The 24117-nt window shown below is 46.0% G+C and overlaps 1 protein-coding gene across 1 annotated transcript in view; it reads right to left on the reverse strand.

Annotated features, from left to right (window-relative positions):
• The window catches only part of HSPH1 (heat shock protein family H (Hsp110) member 1), a 702844-nt gene that overhangs the window by 133903 nt on the left and 544824 nt on the right, over window positions 1-24117 (reverse strand). Inside the window, exon 14 of the mRNA XM_085621665.1 lies at window positions 9998-10123. Coding sequence (XP_085477791.1) covers window positions 9998-10123 — 126 coding nt within the window. The remainder of the gene's footprint in view (window positions 1-9997; window positions 10124-24117) is intronic.

Consider the following 24117-nt stretch of genomic DNA (forward strand, 5'->3'; position numbering starts at 1 on the left):
ACTACGAACTCATAAGTGACTGTGATATTTAATCAGTGGTGCACTCGATGGCTTCAAGTATTGCAAAATGCTGACGTTTTCTACCATGTAACTACCTGAGCTATGTAGACTAGTGTCTCCTATGATCTGTAATAACTTGTTTTTTTCTTCCCAATTATTAACATTGAGAGTGTTCATTATAACACTTCTTGAGTGGTACCATGATCCCCGTGGGTATTAATCTTCAGGGAATAGGCTGGCTACTCCTGCCTCCGTTGTGTACACTGCAATTTTGATTGTTCTTTTAGTTTTGTATGCACTATTCTGTGGGGGAGGGATATGTTCATTTGTTTAGGGGATTTGTCTTTGCCGTAATTGGGATGGCGAAGTGGGTGGGGGGAGGGATGGGAGACATACATGTCAAATCGGTCAGCATGGTGAGAACTGTCCTTATGTTACACAGATCTACACGCAGATATCCTAGTTCTATAATTGTCGCAGTCAGCAGTGGATAGCAGGCCATCAACTACGAGGAAAATCACATTTATGACATGGAATGTTAGGGGCTTACACAGTCCACAGAAAATACGCAAGGTATTTGCTTATTTAGATCGTCACAAGGTAGATGTAGCTTGTCTGCAAGAGACACATCTTAATACTGAGTCGGAACATCTGGTGGGGGCTAGATGGGCCGCTTACAGGTTTGCATCATCCTACTCCACATATGCTAGAGGACTCCTGTTACTTATTAAAAAAAATGTCCCCTTCAATCTGATCCAACAATTACGTGATGAACAAGGGAGATTTGTGATTGTACAAGGGAATATCGGTGGTACTGTCATGACCATTGTCAATGTACATGGACCAAACGTAGACGACCCTTCTTTTTTCACTGACATATGGGCTAAATTACACAGATTCCCCCCTTCAGCAATATTGTGGGGTGGAGACTTTAATACATGCATGGACCCTGGCTTGGACAGGTCTACTTGTAATGATCGCTATGGTAAACATTCCACTAAGGTTGTTCAGGAAGGTATGGAAGAATACACTATGTACGATTTATGGAGGCTGCGTCACCCCTCCCTCAGAGAGGGTACTTGCATATCCACCACACAACACATGGTCGCGAATTGATTTCTGGTTAGCCACAGCTCAGGTAAACGCCTGGACGACCGCAATCACGTATCTGCCCAAAACTCTCTCTGATCATGTGCCAGTTAGCTTAGAAGGAGCCCTCCCCACCCACACGCCAAGTCAATTCACATGGCGCCTTAATCCCAACACGTTACAAGAGCAAGTTATAGAGTAGAGCTACGACAGGCTATCACGGAATATTTTACACACAACGTCAATTCAGTGAGTAGTGCCACAGTGGTGTGGGAAGCCTTTAAGGTAACGATTAGGGGCTTCTGTGTAGGCAAACATGCTGGTATACTCAAGGAAATTCAAACTCAGTTGTCCAAAATTGAGGCAACCATTAAGACACTGGAGACCGCATACATGACCACTTCGGATGCTAAACTATTAGCTGAAATTCGTAGTCAAATAGATAAATATCATGAGTTCGCGGATGACGAAATTAAATACCTTTCCCATAAATGCACAGCCAAAGCATATGGAGAAGGTGGTAGGCCAGGTAGAACACTTTCCAGTAGGTTGCGGCAGACACACACTGCAGGGTATATAACTCAAATTGAGGACAGCCATAATATCTTACAATACGACACCCCTTCCATAATACATTGCTTTGCGGACCACTATGTTCAGCTATACACTGCTGGGCCAGCAGTATCCCCCATTGAGAAAAATGAATATTTGGATGATATTGCCCTAGCGTGACTATCTGACACGCATTGGGAATATTTTGGCCAACATATAACCGAGGATGAGATGAGGGACGCTATAAATTCACTCCCAAACAATAAAGCACCAGGTATAGATGGCCTACCTGGAGAGTTCTACAAAGAATATAAAGATGTGCTCCTCCCTCACCTGGCAGCTATGTACGAGGAAGCTTATGAGGAGGGCATATTACCCCCCTCACTACGTGAAGCTCCTCTGATCATGCTTCTCAAACATGACAAAGATCCGACCCGATGCGATTCCTACCGCCCTGTATCGTTAATAAACACAGATGCCAAGATACTAGCAAAAATCATTGCCCGCCGACTCCAACTGTTGATGACCAACCTGATCCTCCCGGATCAGGCTGGATTCATTCCGTCACGTTCCACTACACAAAACATATGGACAATATTTACACTGTTTAATCATTTACACCCGGACTTGCCGGCTTCTGCGACTCTATTAGATGCCGCTAAGGCATTTGATTCTGTGGAGTGGCCTTACATGTTCCAGGTACTGAGACGAATGGGGTACCGAGAACCATTTTTGAAATGGGTGGCTCTCCTATATACGCAGCCCAGCGCTAGAACACTTATAAACGGCAACACCTCTGCTCCTATTAACATATGCCGTGGTACGCGACAGGGTTGCCTGTTGTCTCCGCTCTTATTTACATTGGCGTTAGAACCCCTTGCATGTAAGATTCGGCAAAAACATGCGGATACAGCCTTACAATTTCATTTACGACCCATAACAATCTCTCTCTATGCCGATGATATGGTCCTCTACACCAGACACCCAGATGAAAATCTCAACAAACTCATCCGAGAATGCATCGGATTCGAATATTTCTCAGGTCTTTGTATTAACTGGGATAAATCAATGATGATCCCGCTCACCCCAGGGACAACCCAACCAACGATTGATTATCCGCTACAATGGCGCACAGACCCAGTGAAATACTTAGGGGTCTGGATACACCGGGACCCAGACTTGGTTCTGAGAGAGAACTATGGAAAAGTGTTAACTAAACTAGAGGATCAGATTGACAGATGGATTCACCTCCCACTATCAATCGCTGATAGAATAGCTATATAGAAAATGGTAGTGTTACCGAGGTTTCTTTATTTATTTATGAATATACCAATATGGATACCGCAGGTGCTCTTTGCCAAACTCCGTACTGCCTTGCTTCGACTGACATGGGCGGGAAAGCATGCACGTGTCGGCTGGAAAGAACTCACTAAGCCATACATGCGAGGAGGTTTTGGGGCTCCAGACCTTCAACTCTACTACTACTGCGCGCAGGCCCAATATGCCCATTTTTGTTACACCCACATGGACATATACCACACATTGCAGTGGAATATAAAGGCTTGCTCCCTACTCCGCTTATCATGCTTATCTCATCGCCACTAAGGCACATTCCACCCACAGGGATCTACCCGGCGAATTGTACCTCCAAAGCATGGCATACGCTAGCTAAACACGTGCGCAAACTCCCTACGTACGTGCCAGCACTCCAGTTGACCCATCACCCACAACTCACAGTGACACAAGAAACAAAAATGCAACGGTTAATAAATGAGATGAGATTTTGTAAAATGGGGGATGTTTTTCCACATGGGACATTTATATCGCATAATGATATCACGCTAAGTACACATCATACCCCATTGAAAACCTTTGCATACATGAGACTGCGAGCGGAAATCAAAGCTCTAAATCCTACGTTCCCAGATGAACCACTGACACTTAACGCGCTGCAGATCCTGCTGATGTCCCCAACGCGAAAGGGCGCAGTTACGAAACTGTATAATGCGGCTCAACGGGAACAATTCAATGCTCAGGATAGACCAAAAACGAGATGGGAAGACACATTGGGTGTAAGTATCACTACTGAGCAATGGGATTACAGTTGCACACAACTGCAAATACTAACTTCTAACTGCAATCTGAACATAATACACTTTAAGTTTCTACATCAAGTGTACTACACGCCTGCACAACTCCATAAATATGGGCTGAGGGATGATGACAAATGCCACAGATGCGGAGCTTTGGCTGCGGACTTCTTACATGTGGCCTGGTTGTGTCCGTGACTTCACTCCTACTGGGCAGAGGTAACTACTACACTCACTACCATGTTGGCAGAAATGATACCTAATATACCTCAAATGTGTTTACTAGGCATGTATAAGATCAAATTAGATTGTAGACGTAAATTCCTCGCAATAGCACTTCAGCTAGCAAAGAGGCGTTTAGCAATGAACTGGGGTAGTAGGGCTACACCAAAATGTAAATAATGGGTTGAAGATCTGGTATACTGTAAAACACAGTTGGAAACATATGCAGAGGAGCTACCACAAGCTTCCCGTCCAAGGAATTTCTGGGTACCACTAGTAAAATTTCTAGATTCTATGCATGTTGAAGATTAATTATGACCATGCAATGGCCATGTAATCGCACAGCACAGGATCCTCTCCCATAGCCCAGTATACTAGATACTTGGACTTTTAGATAGACCCTCTTTTATCTGTATACCATTCTGTAATATTTGGATGCTGCGAAATCTGATGTTCTGTTATGACATTGTGATTATTTGAACATGTAACGTAAATGATAATACGCATCACTGTGACATGTGAATTTTTTCTTTGTGCTTGACCATGAAATAAAAATATAAAAATAAAAAAGTTACACTGAAAGATGTTGAATTAAATACACTTAAATCTGACAGAGAATCCTGAAAAAAATGGTGTTCAGTTCTCCTAGCTTCATCGAGCAGATAAATGACTGGCCAATCACCTGCATGAGCAGTGTCTTCTGGGACGGCTGGACCAGATTGGGAGCTTAAAAGCACAGTGCAGGGGTGTGGTCAAGATGGCCGCTCTGTAAGGGAGCTCTGCCGGCTGAACCAGTAATCCACATTCATCCGTGCACCATGGTGCCTCTCAGGAGTGTAATACTGTTCAGAATGTACCCTGCAGCTGCCCTTCCGATACCTGTGGCTCCGTGGGATTGAGAGGAGGTCGTAATCCGGCTGTACAGGAGTGCTGCGGCCTCTCTGGGTTGCGGCTGAGGCCTGCGTTGTGGCAGTGGCTCTCGCGGATGGGCCATCCGCCACTCTTTCGACTGCGACGTGGGAGGCGGACTGCTGCTAACCGACCAGGACCTGCTTCTGTGCTCAATGACTGTGACAATGACTGGTTCCTTGAAACTCTCTTGCTGTTCTTGCTAGTTGTTGCATAATTTTGCTCTCTATTTAGATTTTATCAGGACTTTGGGCATGCGAACATTGGACGGCTCTTTCTTTGTTTATGTCTAATTGCACAAGTTACTACTTGTGTAACGATATATCTGTAAGAGACATTAGTTAGTGATAGATTCCTTACCTTAGAATATCCCCAGGCGTCAGGCTGGATCCGGAAAGTTTTTTCGCTAGCAGTACCCTTGCGCGTCAGTAGGTGGCGTTGTACGGCTCCGCGTCCGTCACTGGAGTCGTATGCGCCGAGATGACATCACGGAGACTACTTAGGCACCACCCATGCGCGCGGACATGACTTTCCGCGCCAGGAACGCAGAGCCATGCAAGAAACTGACTACTGGTGCCATGAAACTAGGGCCCTGAAAGTGGTTGACCTTAAACCGAGAAATCAGTTCGCAGAACGGGGAGGATGGGCGGGGCGGTAAGAAATGTATCACCAACTAATGTCTCTTACAGATATATCGTTACACAAGTAGTAACTTGTGCATCTGAAAGAGACACGTTGGTGATAGATTCCTTTCCTTAGAATAGAATAGATACCCCAGCAATACCAACCCCGGTGGTGGGTCTGCAAACAAGATTACACCAGAACAGAACGGCCAAAGAAGCCGTCTCTCCGGACCCGACTGTCAAGGCAGTAATGCTTGGTAAACGTGTGCAGCGAGGCCCACGTAGCTGCCTGACAAATGTCCTGCAAGGGGACGCCGCGTCCCAAGGCAGTAGTGGCTGCAGTTGCCCTAATAGAATGGGCACGCAGCCCCGCAGGAGGCTCCTTCTTAGCCAACAAGTAACAGGCCTTGATGCAGAGACCGACCCACTGAGAGATGGTCCGCTTGTGCACAGCCCGACCTCTTTTGGCGCCCACGTAGCCAACATAGAGCTGGTCATCCACCCAGAACTGTTGTGTGCGCTGCAGGTAGAACGACAGCGCACGTTTTGGGTCCAGACGGTGGAGCCTCTCCTCTTTCTAAGGATGCGGAGGCAGAAAGAAGGTGGGCAAAGTGATGGTCTTCCCAATGTGGAAGGGCGTGACAACCTTGGGCAAGAAGGAAGGACGGGTTCTTAAAACCACCTTGTTCGGATGAACAGAAAGGAAAGGAGGTTTAGAAGAAAGAGCCTGGAGCTCACTCACTCTTCTGTTAGAGGTGATAGCTACCAGGAAGGCCATCTTGAGAGTGAGAAGACGCAAAGGACAGGTATGAAGGGGCTCGATGGGAGCGCACATCAGATATGTCAAGACAAGGTTAAAGACCCACTGAAGCATTATGAACGGCTTGGGAGGAAACGTGTGCATAATGCCTTTTAGGAAACGGTTAACAACCAGGGACTTAAAAGAGAAGGCTGATCTGGAAGCCGTAAAAAGGCAGAGATGTCCGAAAGATAACCTTTGATAGTGCCCAGAGCAGAGCCCTGCTGGGCCAAAGAAAGAAGGAACAAAAGGAATTCAGAAAGAGGGGCAGAAAGGGGATCCAAAGCCTTAGCTGTGCACCATGCTGCAAACTTGTTCCGCCTGCAGGCGTATACCGTTTTACTGGAGGGCCGTCTGGCCGCCAGAATGAAATCACAGACTACGGGAGGAAGATCAAAGCCTGTCAACTGTCGCAACTTAATCTCCACGCATGGAGGTGGAGGCTGGACAGGTTCGGGTGGAGGACCGCCCCCTGCTGCTGCGACAGAAGATCCTCCCGAAGAAGCAGTCGGATCGGAGGTTCGATCGCCATGCTGAGTAGCTCGGGATACCAGTATCTTCGTGTCCAATCCGGAGCCACAAGGATGACTTGGGCCCGGTCGCGCCGAATCTTCTTCCACACTCTGGGCAGAAGTGGTATAGGCGGAAAGGCGTACAATAGACAGCAACTCCACTTGCGACGAAAAGCGGCGCCTAGCGAGTTCCAGCTTGGAAATTCCAAAGCGCAGAACTGATGACATTGCACGTTCTCTTTGGTGGCGAATAGATCTAACCAAGGCTCTACCCACTGCTGAAAGAGACCTTGCACCACGTTCGAGTTCAGACGCCATTCGTGATCCATCAAGCACTGGTGGCTGAGTTCGTCCGCCCTGGCGTTCAGAGACCCTGCCAGGTGTTGAACCACCAAGGTAATGCCTTGATGTTCCAGCCATGTCCAGAGGTGCAGAGCCTCCTGACATAGGGTCCAGGACCCCACCCCGCCCTGTTTGTTGCAATACCACATGGCGGTGGTGTTGTCCGTGAACACCTGCACCACACATCCCCGGACAAAGGGAAGAAATGCCTTCAGTGTAAGTCAGATCACCCGAAGCTCCAAAAGGTTGATATGGAGCCGGGACTCCGCCGGAGACCAGAGTCCTCTGATCTCCGCCTCTCCCAAGGGGCCTCCCCATCCCAGGAGGGACGCATCCGTCACCACCATGTGCTCCGGTTGGGGAAGGGAGAGGGATCTGCCATTGACCCAATCGTGATTCGTGAGCCACCACTGCAATTGCCGTGCAGTGCCCTCCGAGATATGGACATGATTGGACAGGTTGCCCTGATGCTGCGCCCACTGGAACCTCAGGTCCCACTGCAGAGCCCGCATATGCCACCTGGCATGTTTCACCAGCAGGATGCAGGAGGCCATCAGGCCCAGGAGCTGGAGGGTCATCCTGACTGAAACCCGGGATAGAGGCTGAAAGATCAGAATCATAGCCTGAATATCCCGGACTCGCAGCTCGGGAGGATAAACCCAAAACAGTGTCGAAATTCAGAACCGTTCCGATGAAGGGGAGCTTCTGAGAGGGACTCAGGTCGGCCGTAGTCTGAAGGTGGCTGACGACTGCCTGGGGCGAGCCCGCCTTCAGCAACCAGTCATCGAGGAAAGGGAAGACTGACACCCCTGACCTGCACAGGTGAGCTGCGACCACCGCCATCACCTTCGTGAACACCCGAGGGGCGCTGGTAAGGCCGAAGGGGAGCACAGCAAACTGAAAATGCTCCTGGCCTACCGTGAACCGCAGGTAACGCTGGTGGGCCGGCAGGACGGGGATGTGAAAATATGCGTCCTGCAATCCAACGCTACCATCCAGTTTCCAGGGTCGAGGGCTGCCAAGACCTGAGCCAGAGTCAGCATTTTGAACTTCTCCTTTCGGAGGAAGCAGTTGACGTTCCGGAGATCCAAGATGGGACGCAGACGCCCTTTGTCCTTCTTTGGGACCAGAAAGTAGTGGGAATAACAACCACTCCCTACTTCCGGCCCAGGAATGCGCACGATGACCCCCTTTGCCAAGAGGGCCGTAACTTTCTGCTGGAGAGTTGCCAAGTGATCCCCCGACATGCGGTGGTACCGAGGTGGCATGGCTGGAGCGCTGGACTGAAAGGGAAGGGAGTAACGCTTGCGGATGAGCTGCAACACCCACTTGTCCGATGTGATAGCGTGCCAGTGGGGGAGGTGATGGCGGATCCTGCCACCCACCAGCGTAGGGTGCTCCACAAAGCTCGGATTAGGAAGGTTTGGAGGTAGAAGAAGTGGGGGCGGAGGTGGACAGACCCCCACGCTGATTCCCAGACCCGCCCCACAAGTGTGTTCCATAAGCTGGTCGCTCTAGTACTCATCCTGGCGTAGCGCTGAATTGCCATTCACTGGGGTAGGTCTTGGCCCCCGAAAATTAGAGATTGGATCAAGAACATAGTTTATTGTCACAAACAACTTTCGACATATTGGGGACTTAATGACTCCGAACGTCCGTCCCTGATATATTTGGGAGCCTTTCACCTCCTTTCTCCTTCGTACAGATAAGACCCTAACTATAGACAATGAGCAAAACACTATCTCACAAGTTACACCTAATGGCACACCCTGCCCTTATTCACTGTAAGATCGGTCTGTGATGTTGTCCCTTAGTCAGCATCTCCGTACAGCTATCTGTACAAGGGGGGTACAATGTTCTTGAAGGCTCTGGTAGACAATGGCGTGGGCCTGCTGATTTCAGCCTTAATACATGGATTCGTACCTGATGTGGAATCTTGCTGTTTACTATGCTATACTGTCAATACCATACTTGTAATTGAATGTACATTGCTAATGCATATTGGTCATTGTTAACTGATTTGGTTTTGCCAACTGTTAATACATTTTTTTTTTTAAAGCACTGTGCAATTTCATTCTCAGCAAGATTGTAATTTTTATCTGGCCACTTATCTTTAAAATAGATAATGCCTTGCCGACTAAGCAATATGAATTTTGACATTTTACAAGCCATCTTTAAAAAGTAGAAAAAAAGAATGTCATTAGAAAGGCGCGTAAAATACAATATTTTCTCTTGTTAAGTTTCAGGTGAACTTGTTGATATTTTCGTATTCATTAATATGAAGTAAAGATTCTTTATTTTTTAACCAATGTTTATTGATTTTTATCTTAGCAGCTCAGAAGCAAATTACAAGCAAACTGATCTATGTTACAGGTGCAAGAATCCTGCTATGGTAACTCTGCATTACTGGCAGTATAAAAAACTCAACAGGAGTAATAGGTCCAAAGTATGAACTGATATTCAAACCGAATGTTCAGGTCATGACAGTTACAATTCCTGACAAAATAACTGAAAAAAGAAGAACAATACATTTGTCTGCCCTTCAAGTGTCCCTCCCCTAGGCGTGCACTCTGCTGTCCCTTGGGGCTGAGCTGTACGCTCACCAGGTGTCAATATCAAGTAAAGATACTGTTATAGAGAACAGGTAAGAAAACCTATCTGACAAGATCCAAATTCTCACAAACCAGAGGAAGCACAAGAAGTAGGACACCATGTGCAATAGAATTTTTAAATAGAGTGTAATACATTTAAAAGATATATACGTTAACTTGGATCTAATGTATCACACTTCTAGCATAACAGAGTGTACATTATAAAAAGCGTAGGAGGGAAAATGAAACAATTGATGCAGAAACATACCTTTTCACTAGCAAATTTCCCATATGGTCCTGAAAGTTTATCTCGAAAATCATAAACAAATTCCTCAACAGCATTCTTTGCATCATTTCTGTCCTTCTCTAATTTGTCCTGCATGATCATTTTGCCCTGTTGAGAGAATATTTAAATCTCATGAAGTCAAACAATTTGCAATCGAGTGTTAATGTTGGGTGGTGTGGTGGATTTTGCGACCGAGATACTGTCCCAGACTTTAAGACTCTGAAAATACAACTTTTTCAATTATGCTATTCATTTGTGGGTGTACAGTAGAATAAATAAGTTACTTACATGTAGCTAGAGTTTTCTAGAGTTAGTGTCTTACACTCTGATGGTTTAATCATTCCAAGTCGATGAGGTGGGAGGCGTATTGTAACATTCAAGTAGCAGTACAGGTGAATGGCACAGAAAAATAAAATATGAGCAGTGCCACTTCAGAAGGACAATCACCAAACTGGAAAAGATCCAAACTCCAGCCAATGAGGTGAGAGTGCACTGAATGCTACACTACTCCTGAAGATTCAAATACTCATATTTCTACAGCACTAATGTAAAACATTGGGGAGAAACCAGGCTCCTGGCCCCTGGCCCCTGCTGAGAGAGGAAGATGTGTTGCAAGTCAATCTATGCAAAATACAAATACTGGAGAACTGTAGTTACACGTAAAGAACTTGTATCTTCTCCAGTGCTGAATCTTTCATAGATGCACAAGCTTAAGTTAGAGCAGCACTCAGTATTCAGCAAACAATCTACACATGTGAGATGCTTATCACAATACGTCAGCTTTAAGAATATTTGCAAGCGGGAAGAGGCTCAACTCTATAGAAATATTAGCTAAGACAGCTTAATCTCATGCAGTGTCTGTATCCAAGCAGTTGTGTCCTGTAAAAGTGTGGCAGCTTCACAGCATCATCCTTCTGCAGATGTATGACAGAGACACTCCAGCATAAAGTGATGTTGTGGCTGCAATACCGATTGTAGAATGGGCTGCAACTATAGATTTCAATGGACAACAAGCCTTAGAGTGAGAAAAAGTAATAGTTTCATTCATCTCACTATCCCTTGCTTTAAAAGTGCATGTCCTTGTGAGAAGTTGGCCAGCCCCTGGGAGGCCTAGGGTACACCTATGTCCTGGGTACCTAGGGTACACTGTACAGGGTCCAATAAGGTGACCCTTACCAATTGGGTACGTACCTAGGGTACATGGGGTCCATTTTAAAGAGAGAGCAGACAGCCTGAGACCCTGAATGGTACAAAAGGGGGTGGTGATGGACGGAGCATCAGAACCAATCAAATACTCACACCCAGTCAACAGATCTGGGTTTGATCCATCACCGTTCTTTAGCCCACTCTGCCACCCCAGTTCAGACATGGCCATATGCAAATCAGTCTGACCCTGTGCCTCATGGGAACAGTCCAGCCCGAACTGCCAAGCCATGCCTTCCCTGGACCGGAAACAAGCTTCCTAGAACCAGTTTCTGGCATTTCAGCCGTCTTCAGCCAGGCTTGCTTGAATCCAGTGGCAAAGTGAGCAAGGGACTCACGTCTGAGCATACCCTGCCAACTTATGGCGACAAGCTTGTTTCCTTCCCAGTATAAGAATTGGCTTGGTAGTTTGGTTTGCCCTGTTCCCATCATGCACTGGGACAGGTACAGACTAATTTGCATGTAGCCTAGTTCTGAGCTGGGATGGTGCAGTGAGCTAAAAAACGGTGATGGATTAAAACCATGATCTCTTGACTTGGTAAGAGTATTCTGCATCATTCAGAAACTCTGTCCATCACCACCCCCTTTTTTCCCAAATCGATTTTATCCACACTCAGTGTGGGAGGGTATGCTCAGACGTGAGTCCCTTGCTCATTGCACCATCAGGATTCAGGCAAGCCGGGCCGACGAAGGCTGTGATGCCAGAAACCGGTCCCCGGAAGCTTGTTTCCTTCCCAGTATAAGAATTGGCTTGGTAGTTTGGTTTGCCCTGTTCCCATCATGCACTGGGACAGGTACAGACTAATTTGCATGTAGCCTAGTTCTGAGCTGGGATGGTGCAGTGAGCTAAAAAACGGTGATGGATTAAAACCATGATCTCTTGACTTGGTAAGAGTATTCTGCATCATTCAGAAACTCTGTCCATCACCACCCGCTTTTTCCCAAATCGATTTTATCCACACTCAGTGTGGGAGGGTATGCTCAGACGTGAGTCCCTTGCTCATTGCACCATCAGGATTCAGGCAAGCCGGGCCGACGAAGGCTGTGATGCCAGAAACCGGTCCCCGGAAGCTTGTTTCCTTCCCAGTATAAGAATTGGCTTGGTAGTTTGGTTTGCCCTGTTCCCATCATGCACTGGGACAGGTACAGACTAATTTGCATGTAGCCTAGTTCTGAGCTGGGATGGTGCAGTGAGCTAAAAAACGGTGATGGATTAAAACCATGATCTCTTGACTTGGTAAGAGTATTCTGCATCATTCAGAAACTCTGTCCATCACCACCCCCTTTTTCCCAAATCGATTTTATCCACACTCAATGTGGGAGGGTATGCTCAGACGTGAGTCCCTTGCTCATTGCACCATCAGGATTCAGGCAAGCCGGGCCGACGAAGGCTGTGATGCCAGAAACCGGTCCCCGGAAGCTTGTTTCCTTCCCAGTATAAGAATTGGCTTGGTAGTTTGGTTTGCCCTGTTCCCATCATGCACTGGGACAGGTACAGACTAATTTGCATGTAGCCTAGTTCTGAGCTGGGATGGTGCAGTGAGCTAAAAAACGGTGATGGATTTTAACCATGATCTCTTGACTTGGTAAGAGTATTCTGCATCATTCAGAAACTCTGTCCATCACCACCCCCTTTTTCCCAAATCGATTTTATCCACACTCAGTGTGGGAGGGTATGCTCAGACGTGAGTCCCTTGCTCATTGCACCATCAGGATTCAGGCAAGCCGGGCCGACGAAGGCTGTGATGCCAGAAACCGGTCCCCGGAAGCTTGTTTCCTTCCCAGTATAAGAATTGGCTTGGTAGTTTGGTTTGCCCTGTTCCCATCATGCACTGGGACAGGTACAGACTAATTTGCATGTAGCCTAGTTCTGAGCTGGGATGGTGCACTGAGCTAAAAAACGGTGATGGATTAAAACCATGATCTCTTGACTTGGTAAGAGTATTCTGCATCATTCAGAAACTCTGTCCATCACCACCCCCCTTTTTCCCAAATTGAGACCCTGAATGGCAGGATCTCAGGCCAACTAAGTCGAAAAACCAGCTAGACACTAGGCAAAAAGTTGGGGGTAACCATAGTCAGATATTCACCTTCCTACAGTCCTATCAATGGGTGACCATAGGCCACAACGAAATGGACTAGTTGTAGGAAAAACTATATGGCAAATGTAGAATTTAAAGCATCTGCGGACATCCCTGGAGTGCAGGATTCTTTATTCGTAAAAAGATTCCAAAACAACACACTGAGAATAATGTTTTAATTGAGATGAAAGTTAGAGGGCACGTTTAGGATGAATTTTGGATTGGTCCGCAACATTACACTGTCTTCCCAAAGCACAGAAAGGGTAATTTGATGGTGAATATGTGGATATCGCACTCTTCAGCAGACACCAAACAACAAAGCAGTCTTTAATGATACAAACTTGATGTCAGCTTTATGTACAGGTTCAATAGGTTCTTTCATTTAACCAGTGCCATGCTTCTGTTTTTTCTTCCAGATGTTCCCTTTTTTAGAGGACATGTTAATCATTTTGCTTTGAACACTAGTGCTTAATATAGAATCCATGTTTATTTTATGTCACGTCTTTGTGAAACATGATAATCAAGTTTGCTTGAATACAATTACAGTATTTAAACTGATGTTATCTGTTCTAAGTAACTGTTACTGAATTGTGAATAAAGTTTCATAAAAAGCTGATTACTAGGTGTCTTTTTGATTCTTACTGTATAAAGAACACAGTCTTGCTGAAATTGAATAAGTAAAAGGACATCAGGTTACTTTCTGCTAACTGTTTATTCTGAAAGATTCAACAGTGCCTAAATATACAATTTGGACACGGTTTGTGACAGCGCATAGAGGGGCATCATGCCAAGACCATGCACACAGAACCACATCAGCTACTTTAACTGAGGGCTGACGAGAACCCATTCAACCCAGCTGCGTACATCAGACTACAATAACAGGCTCTTCTATTATATGGAACATAAAGACAGATTATGCCCAACAGGTATGTGGGTGTGAACCATCTGATTGTGTCCAACGTGTATGTGGTTGTAAACTATCTGAAATTCAAAATCAATGCTTTTTTCTGGGCCAAGATTACATGAGTAAGGAAATGAGGGTGGGGGATGTTATTAAGTACACTGCCAATGACAGAATGTTTCTTGCTGTTCATGCTTTTAGTAAACAAGTATTTAGCCTGTCAGCCTCAGATACGTGCTGCAGTTTTACTGCTCATAACGGGCTGAATTTTCCTCGTTTTCAATTTCATGCCCATACATTTAACAAAATTTGTACTTTAGTGCTTGTATTTGATTTTTTAACAATCATCACGCCAGGTCTTAAACTTGCTGCACTGCTGCTAATTCTTCTATTTTAATTGCAGCTCCGGTTGCCTTGTTGTTCCTTTGCATATTGTTGAACTGCTCCGGGCACTGTGGCAGCTGCTGATCGAGCTGCGGGGAACGCTGCAACTGCAGAGGGTGCCAGCAACCTTTTTCTCAGCAGGAGATGGGTCTGAAGATTCCCAGCAGGGGAAATCCAAGAGGAAAGACACAGAACGTCGTGGAGCAGCCCCCCCCCACCAAATTGCGGGATGCTGGTGAAGCTCCGCTGAGGCCAGGCGAAAACAGCAAGGCAGGGGAAGAGGAACGGCCAGAAACTTCCAGCAGTGGTCTGTACAACCCGAATGGAGACTGTGAAAGAGAGAAAGGGTAAAGGCTCCAGCAACAGCCACTTGTCTCTTCTGTTTTGGAGCTGATGCGTGCTTCCACAGGAGGGAGCTCTACCTCTTCCGGTCCAGTCTAGCATGAAGAAGCCCAGGAACAAGCAGTGGCGCAGGAAGAGGAGAATCCACAGAAGACAATTGGGGTCTGTGTCATAAAAGATGCGACTGCCCAGAACGAGCAAAGGGGGTTGGCTGTATGCGAAGCGGTAATTTTACCTTCTCCTTATCCTATGAAAGTAGTGGATGGAGGACGTTGTGTATACTTGTCTGGCTCGACTGGAGTTCAGGTCAAACAATAGGGTATGCAGTTCCTAAGGAAGGGGATGGGTGGGTCAAAGGGAAACGGAAGACCAGGTTGGAGAAGGAACAGGAAGGGGGGAAGCTATAATAAGCAGGAAGGGCCCTCACACACCATGAGAGGTGTCATGATTCATCATAGGGCTGCTCCTTGTTGGGCCGGCGCTGGAATGACTAACGGGCCCCGCGGGGGGCTCTTTGCTGGAGATCTTCTGTGTTGGTAAGCTGGAAGGCCCTATGTGATGAGGTGGTGGGGCAGACGTGTAGTGAGTAGAGTGGTGAAGTGAGTGTATTAAAAATAGCTATGAGTGTCCTTGAGAACCTTTAATAGCTGGACACTGATGCTATGGCTAAAAACAGACTACAAGAGTCGTGGCTGGCAAGGAGAATTAAACCTGCAGCAGCTCGATGTGTGAAGAGAGGTGAAGGTGGTTAAGAGGTAGACATGTTTCACGCCTATATTCTCCTAATGGATGAGTGGCGTTTCATCAGGACCGAGGGAAAAAAAGAAACCTAATCTACTCTGAAATTGATGAGACGGTCAGAAGGGTATCCTAAGGTGTACCGTCCCTGTATTGTGGATTCAAAGATAATCCAGGAGAGGGGACAAAAAGCCAATGCAAGAGAATTCGTCCTTCTCGCAAACCTCTAAGAGGATGACGTGGAGCTTCATTCTGGATGTCCAAGACAGCCGCAACAGTGACGGAAGGGAGTCACCACCAATTCAGTGATCCAGGGAGTGGGACCTACCCATGTCTAGAGGCCAGGGTAGAGTTCAGCCTCCAGGGCGGGTGGGGGGAGGGGGGCTGACGGTGTCAGTGAGGCAAATGCCTTACAGGTCCCTCAGGATATCTTACAGCTAAAGGCACAATCTTCCGGTTTAATTCTTAGTGAGCAAGATTTGGAGTCTAATGATTGTTTCTCTTCTTTGTCGGGGTATGGCTCTGGGAGGGACTTATTAACTGAATCTAGTGAGGATGGAAACATATCAGACACGAACGAGTAAAGCTCAACCGATGGCTACAGCACGTAAAGAGCCTAGAAGTTCAGGATGATCCAATCTGCATAAAAAAGATCTAAAATGGGATTTCTCAGCTAGGGAGCTTTCGCTTGGCACTGTAACAACCCCCCCCACTAGATTAACCTGCCCCAATACCTCCAGCCTTGGGTACTACCCCACCGTGAGGAACCCCGCTAGGACAGTCGGCGGTCACAGACAGCCATGCGAAATCTCCAAGGATCAGTAAGGAAAGTGGCGAAAACATGTAGTGCACTTGGGGAGTGGCTGTCTAATCTGGAAACCAGAGCTGAGGCTCTTCGGAGTGATCTGGCTGGCACCCGAGCACAGAAGACGGCTCATGAGGCACAGCTGGTTGATATACAGTGGAAGCTGGAGGACCATGAAAACCACCAGCGCCACAATAATCTTTGGTTTCTTGGAGTCCCAGAGGGCAAGGAGGGCACTGATGCCCGGCGTACACGGTGGACAAGTATATCCTGGCTTAGAAGGCTGACCTGGTCACTGGAAGTACAGAGGGCCCACCGGGTGCCATTTAACGTAAAGCAACCAGCCAGATCAGATACGAAGCCCCGTGCCATTCCTGTCTACTTCAGCAACTTTCTCTTTTGACAATCTATCTATGAGAAGGCCAGGCCAGAAGCAAAGCTAGTGAGGGAGATTTTTTCTTTTTTGTCAGGCCAGATTTTTGTGATTTTACAGTTGAGACATTGGCGTCTTCGCCAGATGATTAAACCATTTCAGGATAAGGGGCGACAAGCTTTTCTGCTAAATTCTGCCCGCCTTAAAGTGATTCAGGGGGATCAGATGCGGTTCTTTATTTTTGAAATTAAGGCAAAGGAGTACTTAGAGGAGTGGGGGTCAAAACCCTAAATAGATACGAGTAGGGTAGGGGCTGGTGTGGGACATGGTAATGATTAGTGAGGGATATGATATTCTTTTTTATCTCCGATTTCTTTTTTCTTTCTATTGCTCTTTCGGGGGTTCCACTTTCTTTTTATCTTTCTTTCCTTTCGGCTGTCATGGTTGCTGCCATGAAGAGTATGATTGGTATGGCGGTCAGGGAGCAGCACTCATTACCACAGACCTAACCCAGTCTGGCAGCCTATCTGTTCTGGGTGGGTCGAGAGGGGGTGGGGGACTCACCGTATATGGGGGAGGTTAAGATTAGGGAGGGGTGGGCTGGGGGTGGGAGAGGGGTTCACTGGGTGTAGGGCACGGAAAAAGGGTGGGGACATTGGAGAGAGAGCAAAATAAGGCATGTGAGAGGATTCAACTGGGAAAGGAATATGAGAATACAAGGAATGGCAACCTTCTTTATTGAATGGGTACGATAAATATATACTCAATCAAAGTGGGGGGTTCAATTGCTAGGATTAAACGTGCAAGGGTAGCCAACGCTCTAAGATCTCAAGGGCCGACATAATTTGTAAACAGGAAACACATATCTTGTGGGGAAGCGTGATACCCTGATGATTAAAGGCTACACCTTGGCAGCGTGCTCTACTCAAACCTCCAATATAAGGGAGGTTGCTATTCACATTAGAAACAGCATTGGCTCTGTAAAACAAGTATTGGGAAGATGGACGATTGTTTTGCTGCCCATGGGGTTGACAGTTTGTACCATAAACGGATCAAACGAGGATGGCCCAAAGATATTCAATGACCTAGAGGTTGAGCTGGCATTCTGGCCAGACCCGTTAATAATCTGTGGGGCCATATAAATACCTTGGAAGGAAGTCACAAGAGTACAAGGCCTTGGCTGCTTCAAAAGCTAGCCATGACTTAGTCGATGTGTGGCCCGCCAAGAACTTCACTGACCCAGGGTTTGCATACTTCTCATGTCCTCATAAGAAGTATGCCAGGTTGGATTATTTCCTAGTTTATTCCTCAATGCTTACTTCAGTGAGAATCTAGAAGTTACCTAAATTACTGTCCAACCATAACCCGTTAATTATAGATAAGGCCATTCAAGCAGAAGCCGAGGCCCGGTTCAAGTGGACATTTGATAGAAAATTACTTTCTAATAATTTATTTGTTCAATACATTAGGCAATGGGTGGTACAGTACTTTGATGCAAACCAGTATAGCACCTCGCGTGGCATGATTTGTGATAGGTTTAAGGCTAGCTTAGTGAAATAATCAGCTTTGTCGGAAATACCAGGAAACAGCAAGAGAATTAAATTAACGGTCTGATTGGAAGGTTGGCGGTTTTAGAAAAGGAGCACACTCTAGCAATAAGCCAGAACCAAGAGGCGACTGAATTGGCATTACGGCAAAAAATAGTGATTGCTAAAGCTGAAATCATTGGTTATTATAGTATGAGGAGCGTTGCAGGATTTCAGGCGCATAAGAATGAGAGCTATGAGTACAGAGAGTCTGTGGGTTAGCTGCTGGCGCTCAACACAAGGCAGAAGCTTGCCAGGAATAAAAACCCTGGTATTAAAGGGCAGGATGGATGGTATGTCACAAGCTTCAAGGACATTATTAAAGTTTTTCAAAGCTTCAATCAGGATTTATACAGGCATGACAATCTTAGCCCTTTTTCTAGTAATGTGATTGAAAGAATCACGGGGGACCTACGAGGGGTTGATGAAGAGACGAGGCAGGAGCTGGAAGGGGATATCACATTCGAGGAAGTTTTAAATGCCCTACACTCTATGGCCCCAGGAAAAGCGGCAGACCTTGATAGAATTCCTCTGGAGCTATATAAGGCAATCTGGACAAACTATTTTTATGGACTACTCGCCCTTTCTGGCCAGCTGAAAACACTCTAATTTAATTCACATAACAAAAAGTAAATGTGACAAGATAACAAGATTTAAAGGCATCTTTATTGCTCACAAAGTGAAAGAGCAATAAAAATGCCTTTAAATCTTATTATCTTATAAGTAAAAAGTCAGTTTGTCTTCCTTAAATTTATTTTTCTTTATGTGACTGAAGTTAGAGGATTTTTTTTAAAGTAAGCTGTGTGACAAATGAACTGTGCAAAGCATGTGAAATTAAAGGCTGTAAGATGTCAGGCTTTTTCAAACACAAAACTGAAATAGCTAAGTGAATTTCAAATATATTTCACTAGTTATGAAGACCCATTTTTGTAATTCTGTGGTGAAAAAAATATTTGTTCAGGATCAAAACAAATTAGAACACTTTACTTGGTGATGAGCAAATTTTAAATAGTTCTGCTGAAACCCAATTTTCAAACATTGTTTATGCGCTATTATCAGTAAAACTACGATAGTGGGAAAGTTTGGTGGCCATTTCAATGGAAATAATGCTATCTGTAAATGACAGTGCACTACCACATCATGCTTTAGTAATATATTTATGAAAATACTTTTTAAACATGAACTGGGAATTATTACTGCTCCTGCCCAGATGACAATGCTATTAGTGAACATAGGGGCATATTTACGAGTAAGTGGCAGAGCGCGGCGTTAGTCTCCTTGGCTTAACGCCACGCTCCGCCACTTCTGAAATGCTGATATCCTTGTAAATACGGTGCAGCTTTGCGTTTCCCCATGCGCTGGCGCTAATTTAGCTGCCTATCACCAATGCAGACACCCTTGCACCATAGTGCAAGGGTCCCTGCGTTGCAGGTAAAGATTGTTTATGTGCAGGAAGGTGTCCCTTTCTGCACTTAAGCAATCTAAAAATGGCATTTTGTAACTTCTGTATGTGCTGCTTAACGGAGCACACATAGAAGTTGCAAAACTTCATTTTTTTAAATAATTGTTTATGTGCATGAAGTGACACCTTACTGCACATAAACAATCAATCGCGTTTTGCTGTTTCTATGTGTGCTGCACAACGTAGCACACATGGAAAGAGCAAGAACGAAGAGAAATTAACCATTTCTCCTCTTTGCCAGGGTAAGACCATGTTTTGCTCTGGTCTTAATGATGGCGCTGCCCAATATTTACCCAACCCTTGTAAATATGGGGCATCATCAAAATCAATGGGTGTTGCAGTGGAATGCGCACTGCAGCACACATTGCCCGTACCTTTCATCCTACGAATAGCGTGAAAGGGTGCCTTATTTACAAGGTGGAGTTAAGCCACTTTAGGTGGCTTAACACTGCCTTGTAAATAAGGCGAAACCCGTATCGCCACCACAACATCAGAAAATATGTGACATTGTAGTGGCAATTGGGGCTTGTTAATATGCCCTTAAGAGGCAAGCCAGGGATCATGTGTACCCTGTATGTGGGCCTGATTCTTATTATACATGGAGCAAACGTTAAGTCTAGTAAGGAAAATGCTACTTACCAGTATGCATATGTTCTTGGCATGTAGAGTTACAGATTTGTATACTTTTGCATAGATCGCCATCTGGTGTTGGGCTCGGATGTTTGCACTTTGTTTTTGTTTTGGAAGAAGTCTTTGTAGTCATGAGGTAGGTGACTCCTCCCTAGGACGACAGTGGGCATGGGTATCGACTCCATCCTTAGATTGTTTTTGCCACGAAGGGTTATGGTGGAGTAGTAAGAAGTAGAAAGAGATGTTCATGTGTAATGTATCTAAGTAAGATAGTACTGGAACAGATAGAGGTATCCGGGGAGGCGGGTGGGCGTATACGAATCTGCAGCGCTACATGCCAAGAAGAAATGCATATTGGTAAGTAGCATTTTTCGTTCGAGGCATATGAGCTGCAGATTGTATACTTTTGCATAGACTGTACTGCAGTTACCTCCTTAGCGGTGGCTATCTGTATCTGTTGTAGTGGTTTGAAAAAGTGTTCTTAATACAGCCTGGCCTACACTAGCTTGTTGTTTTGCCTGCACATCTACACAATAGTGTTTTGTGAAGGTGTGTGGTGTAGCCCAAGTTGCTGCTTTGCAGATGCCATCTAGGGAAATGTTCTCTAAAAATGCCATAGAAGCCCCTAGTTTGCATGTGGAATGAGCTCTAGCGGGAATTGTTAGTGTGCGTTTGGCTTTGAAATAGCATATTTGGATGCATTTAACAATCCATCTTGCAAATCCTGCCTTTGATATGGGATTGCCTTTATGAGGTGGGAAGAAAGCCAAAAAGAGTTGTTTGGTCTTTCTAAAGGATTTTGTCCTTTCAATGTAGTAGAGTATTGCTCTTTTAACTTCTAACGTGTGAAGAGCTCGTTCTGCCACGGAGTCTGGTTGAGGAAAAAATACTTTGAGTTCAACAGACTGGTTGAGATGGAAAGCAGATATGACTTTGGGCAGATATGACTTTGGGTAAGAATTTAGGGTTCCACTTGGTTATGATGGATCTGCAAAAATGGTTCTTGTATGGTTAATGCCTGGAGTTCACTAACTCTCCTGAGAGACGTGATAGCAACCAAAAAGGCTACCTTCCAAGTGAGGAACTGTAGTTCGCATTTGTGGAGAGGTTCAAAAGGGGGACCCATGAGACTGGTAAGGACCATGTTTAGGTTCCACACTGGAGAGGGCTGGACCCTGGGTGGAATTATTCTTTCAAGTCCTTCCATAAAAGCTTTGATAGCGGGCACTCGAAACAAAGACAAATGTCTGTGTTGGAGATAGGCTGCTATGGCAGCTAGATGTAGCCTAATAGATGTATATGGTAGGTTACATTGTTGTAGATGCAAGAGGTAGCAGATAATGTTCTGGATAGAAGCATGTAGTGGATTAAATTTGTTGTTTGTGCGATAAATGACAAATCGTTTCCACTTTGCTGCATAGCATACTCTGGTGGTAAGGCGTCTAGCTTCTTTAATGATGTTCATACAGTCTGGAGGAAGATTTAGGTAGCCAAAATAAGACCTCAGGTGCCAGACCGTAAGGTTGAGTTGATTGGGATCTGGGTGTCTTATCTCTCTATGGTTCTGAGTGAGAAGCTTGGGTCAGAGATGTAGTTTTTGATGAGGAACGACCAAAAGTTCCAATGGGGTTGTGAGCCATGGTTGTCGGGCCTATGTTGGAGCAACTAGGATCATTGTGAAGGAATGCTGTTTGAGTTTCCGAACCACTAAGGGAATGAGTAGGAGAGGCGGAAAAGAGTAAGTAAATGTTCCTGACCAGTTCATCCATAGCGCTTTGACTTTGGACAATGGGTGTGGATACCTGGACGCAAAGTTTGGGAATTTTGCCTTCTGGTGTGTGGCGAACAGATCTATTTCTGGGTGGCCCCACATGTGAAAGAATGGAAGAAGAACTTGAGGATGAAGTTCCCATTCGTGGATCTGCTGTGTTTGACAACTTAGCAGATCTGCGATTTTATTGTGTACCCCAGGGAGGTGTTCTGCAAGGAGATATAGGTTTTGCAGAGTAGCCCATCTCCATATGCTCTGAGCTAGGTCTGAAAGCTGCGGAGAGTGTGTTCCTCCCTGTTTCTGTATGTAGTACATTGCGGTCATGTTGTCTGTACGGACCAGGACAGCTTTACTTGGGAGGTGAGGTTGAAAAAAGTTTAGCGGCGGGAAAATTGCTAACAATTCCAGGTAGTTTATGTGGAATTGTTTTCGTTGTGGGGTCCATATGCCCCGGATGGTATGGGTTTGAAGATGAGCTCACCAGATCTATTAGCTGACCTTGAGCCTGGTTCCACTGACGCACTAAACATTCCTGTAATGGACGCATTTGGAGTCTTGCATAAGGGACGAGGAGAATGCAGGAGGGCATTATCCCAGTTAACTGCATGAAGAACAAGTTACTAACCTTCGGTAACGATGTATCTGTAAGAAACATTAGTTAGTTAGATTCCTCACCTTAGAATATCCCCAGGCGTCAGACTGGATCCGGAAGATTTTTCGTCAGCAATACCCCTTGCGCGTCGCTAGGCGTCGTCTGCGGCTCCGCGTCCGTCGTCGGCGTCGTGCGCCGGGATGACGTCGTCGGAGTACTTAGACGCCGCCCTCGCGCGCTGACGTCAGTTCTTGTACATAGCCTTCCGCGCCAGGAACGCAGAGCCATGCAAAGACCGACACTGGTGCCAAAAATAAAATCTAGGGGCCTGAAAGGACAACCTTAACCCTAGATGTCAGTTCGCAGAACGGGGAGGATGGGTGGGTCGGTGAGGAATCTAACTAACTAATGTTTCTTACAGATACATCGTTACCGAAGGTTAGTAACTTGTTCATCTGAAAGAAACACGTTAGTTAGATTCCTCACCTTAGAATAGATACCCAAGCAATACCATCCCCGGTGGTGGGTCTGCGAACCAAGATCACACCAGAAAGTCCTGGAGGACAGAACGGCCAAAGAAGCCATCCCTCCGGACTTGGCTGTCAAGGCAATAATGCCTGGCAAACGTGTGTAGCGAAGCCCACGTCGCCGCCTGACAGATGTCCTGCAAAGGGACTCCCCGTCCCAAGGCAGTAGTAGCCGCCGTGGCCCGAGTAGAATGGGCGCGCAGCCCAACAGGAGGGTCCTTTTTAGCCAAGGAATAGCAGATTTTTATACACAAAACGACCCACCGAGAGATGGTTCGTTTGTGCACAGCTTTCCCCTTCTTAGCGCCCACGTACCCAACAAAAAGCTGGTCGTCCACCCGGAACTGTTTTGTGCGGTCCAGATAAAAGGAGAGCGCACGTTTTGGGTCCAGACGGTGGAGCCTCTCTTCCTCTTTGGAAGGATGCGGAGGCGGAAAGAAGGTGGGCAAGGTGACAGACTGCCCAAGGTGAAATGGAGTCACCACTTTAGGAAGAAAGGAGGGACGAGGCCGAAGGACAACCTTGTCCGGATGAACAGATAGAAAAGGAGGCTTTGAAGATAAAGCCTGGAGCTCACTCACCCGTCTAGCCGAGGTGATGGCTACCAGAAAAGCAGTCTTTAGAGTTAGAAGACGAAGAGGGCAATTGTGAAGAGGCTCGAAGGGAGCGCACATCAGGAACGTCAAAACCAGATTCAAGTCCCACTG

The sequence above is a fragment of the Triturus cristatus genome, chromosome 8 (assembly GCF_964204655.1).
Source record: "Triturus cristatus chromosome 8, aTriCri1.1, whole genome shotgun sequence".
Classification (NCBI taxonomy): domain Eukaryota; kingdom Metazoa; phylum Chordata; class Amphibia; order Caudata; family Salamandridae; genus Triturus; species Triturus cristatus.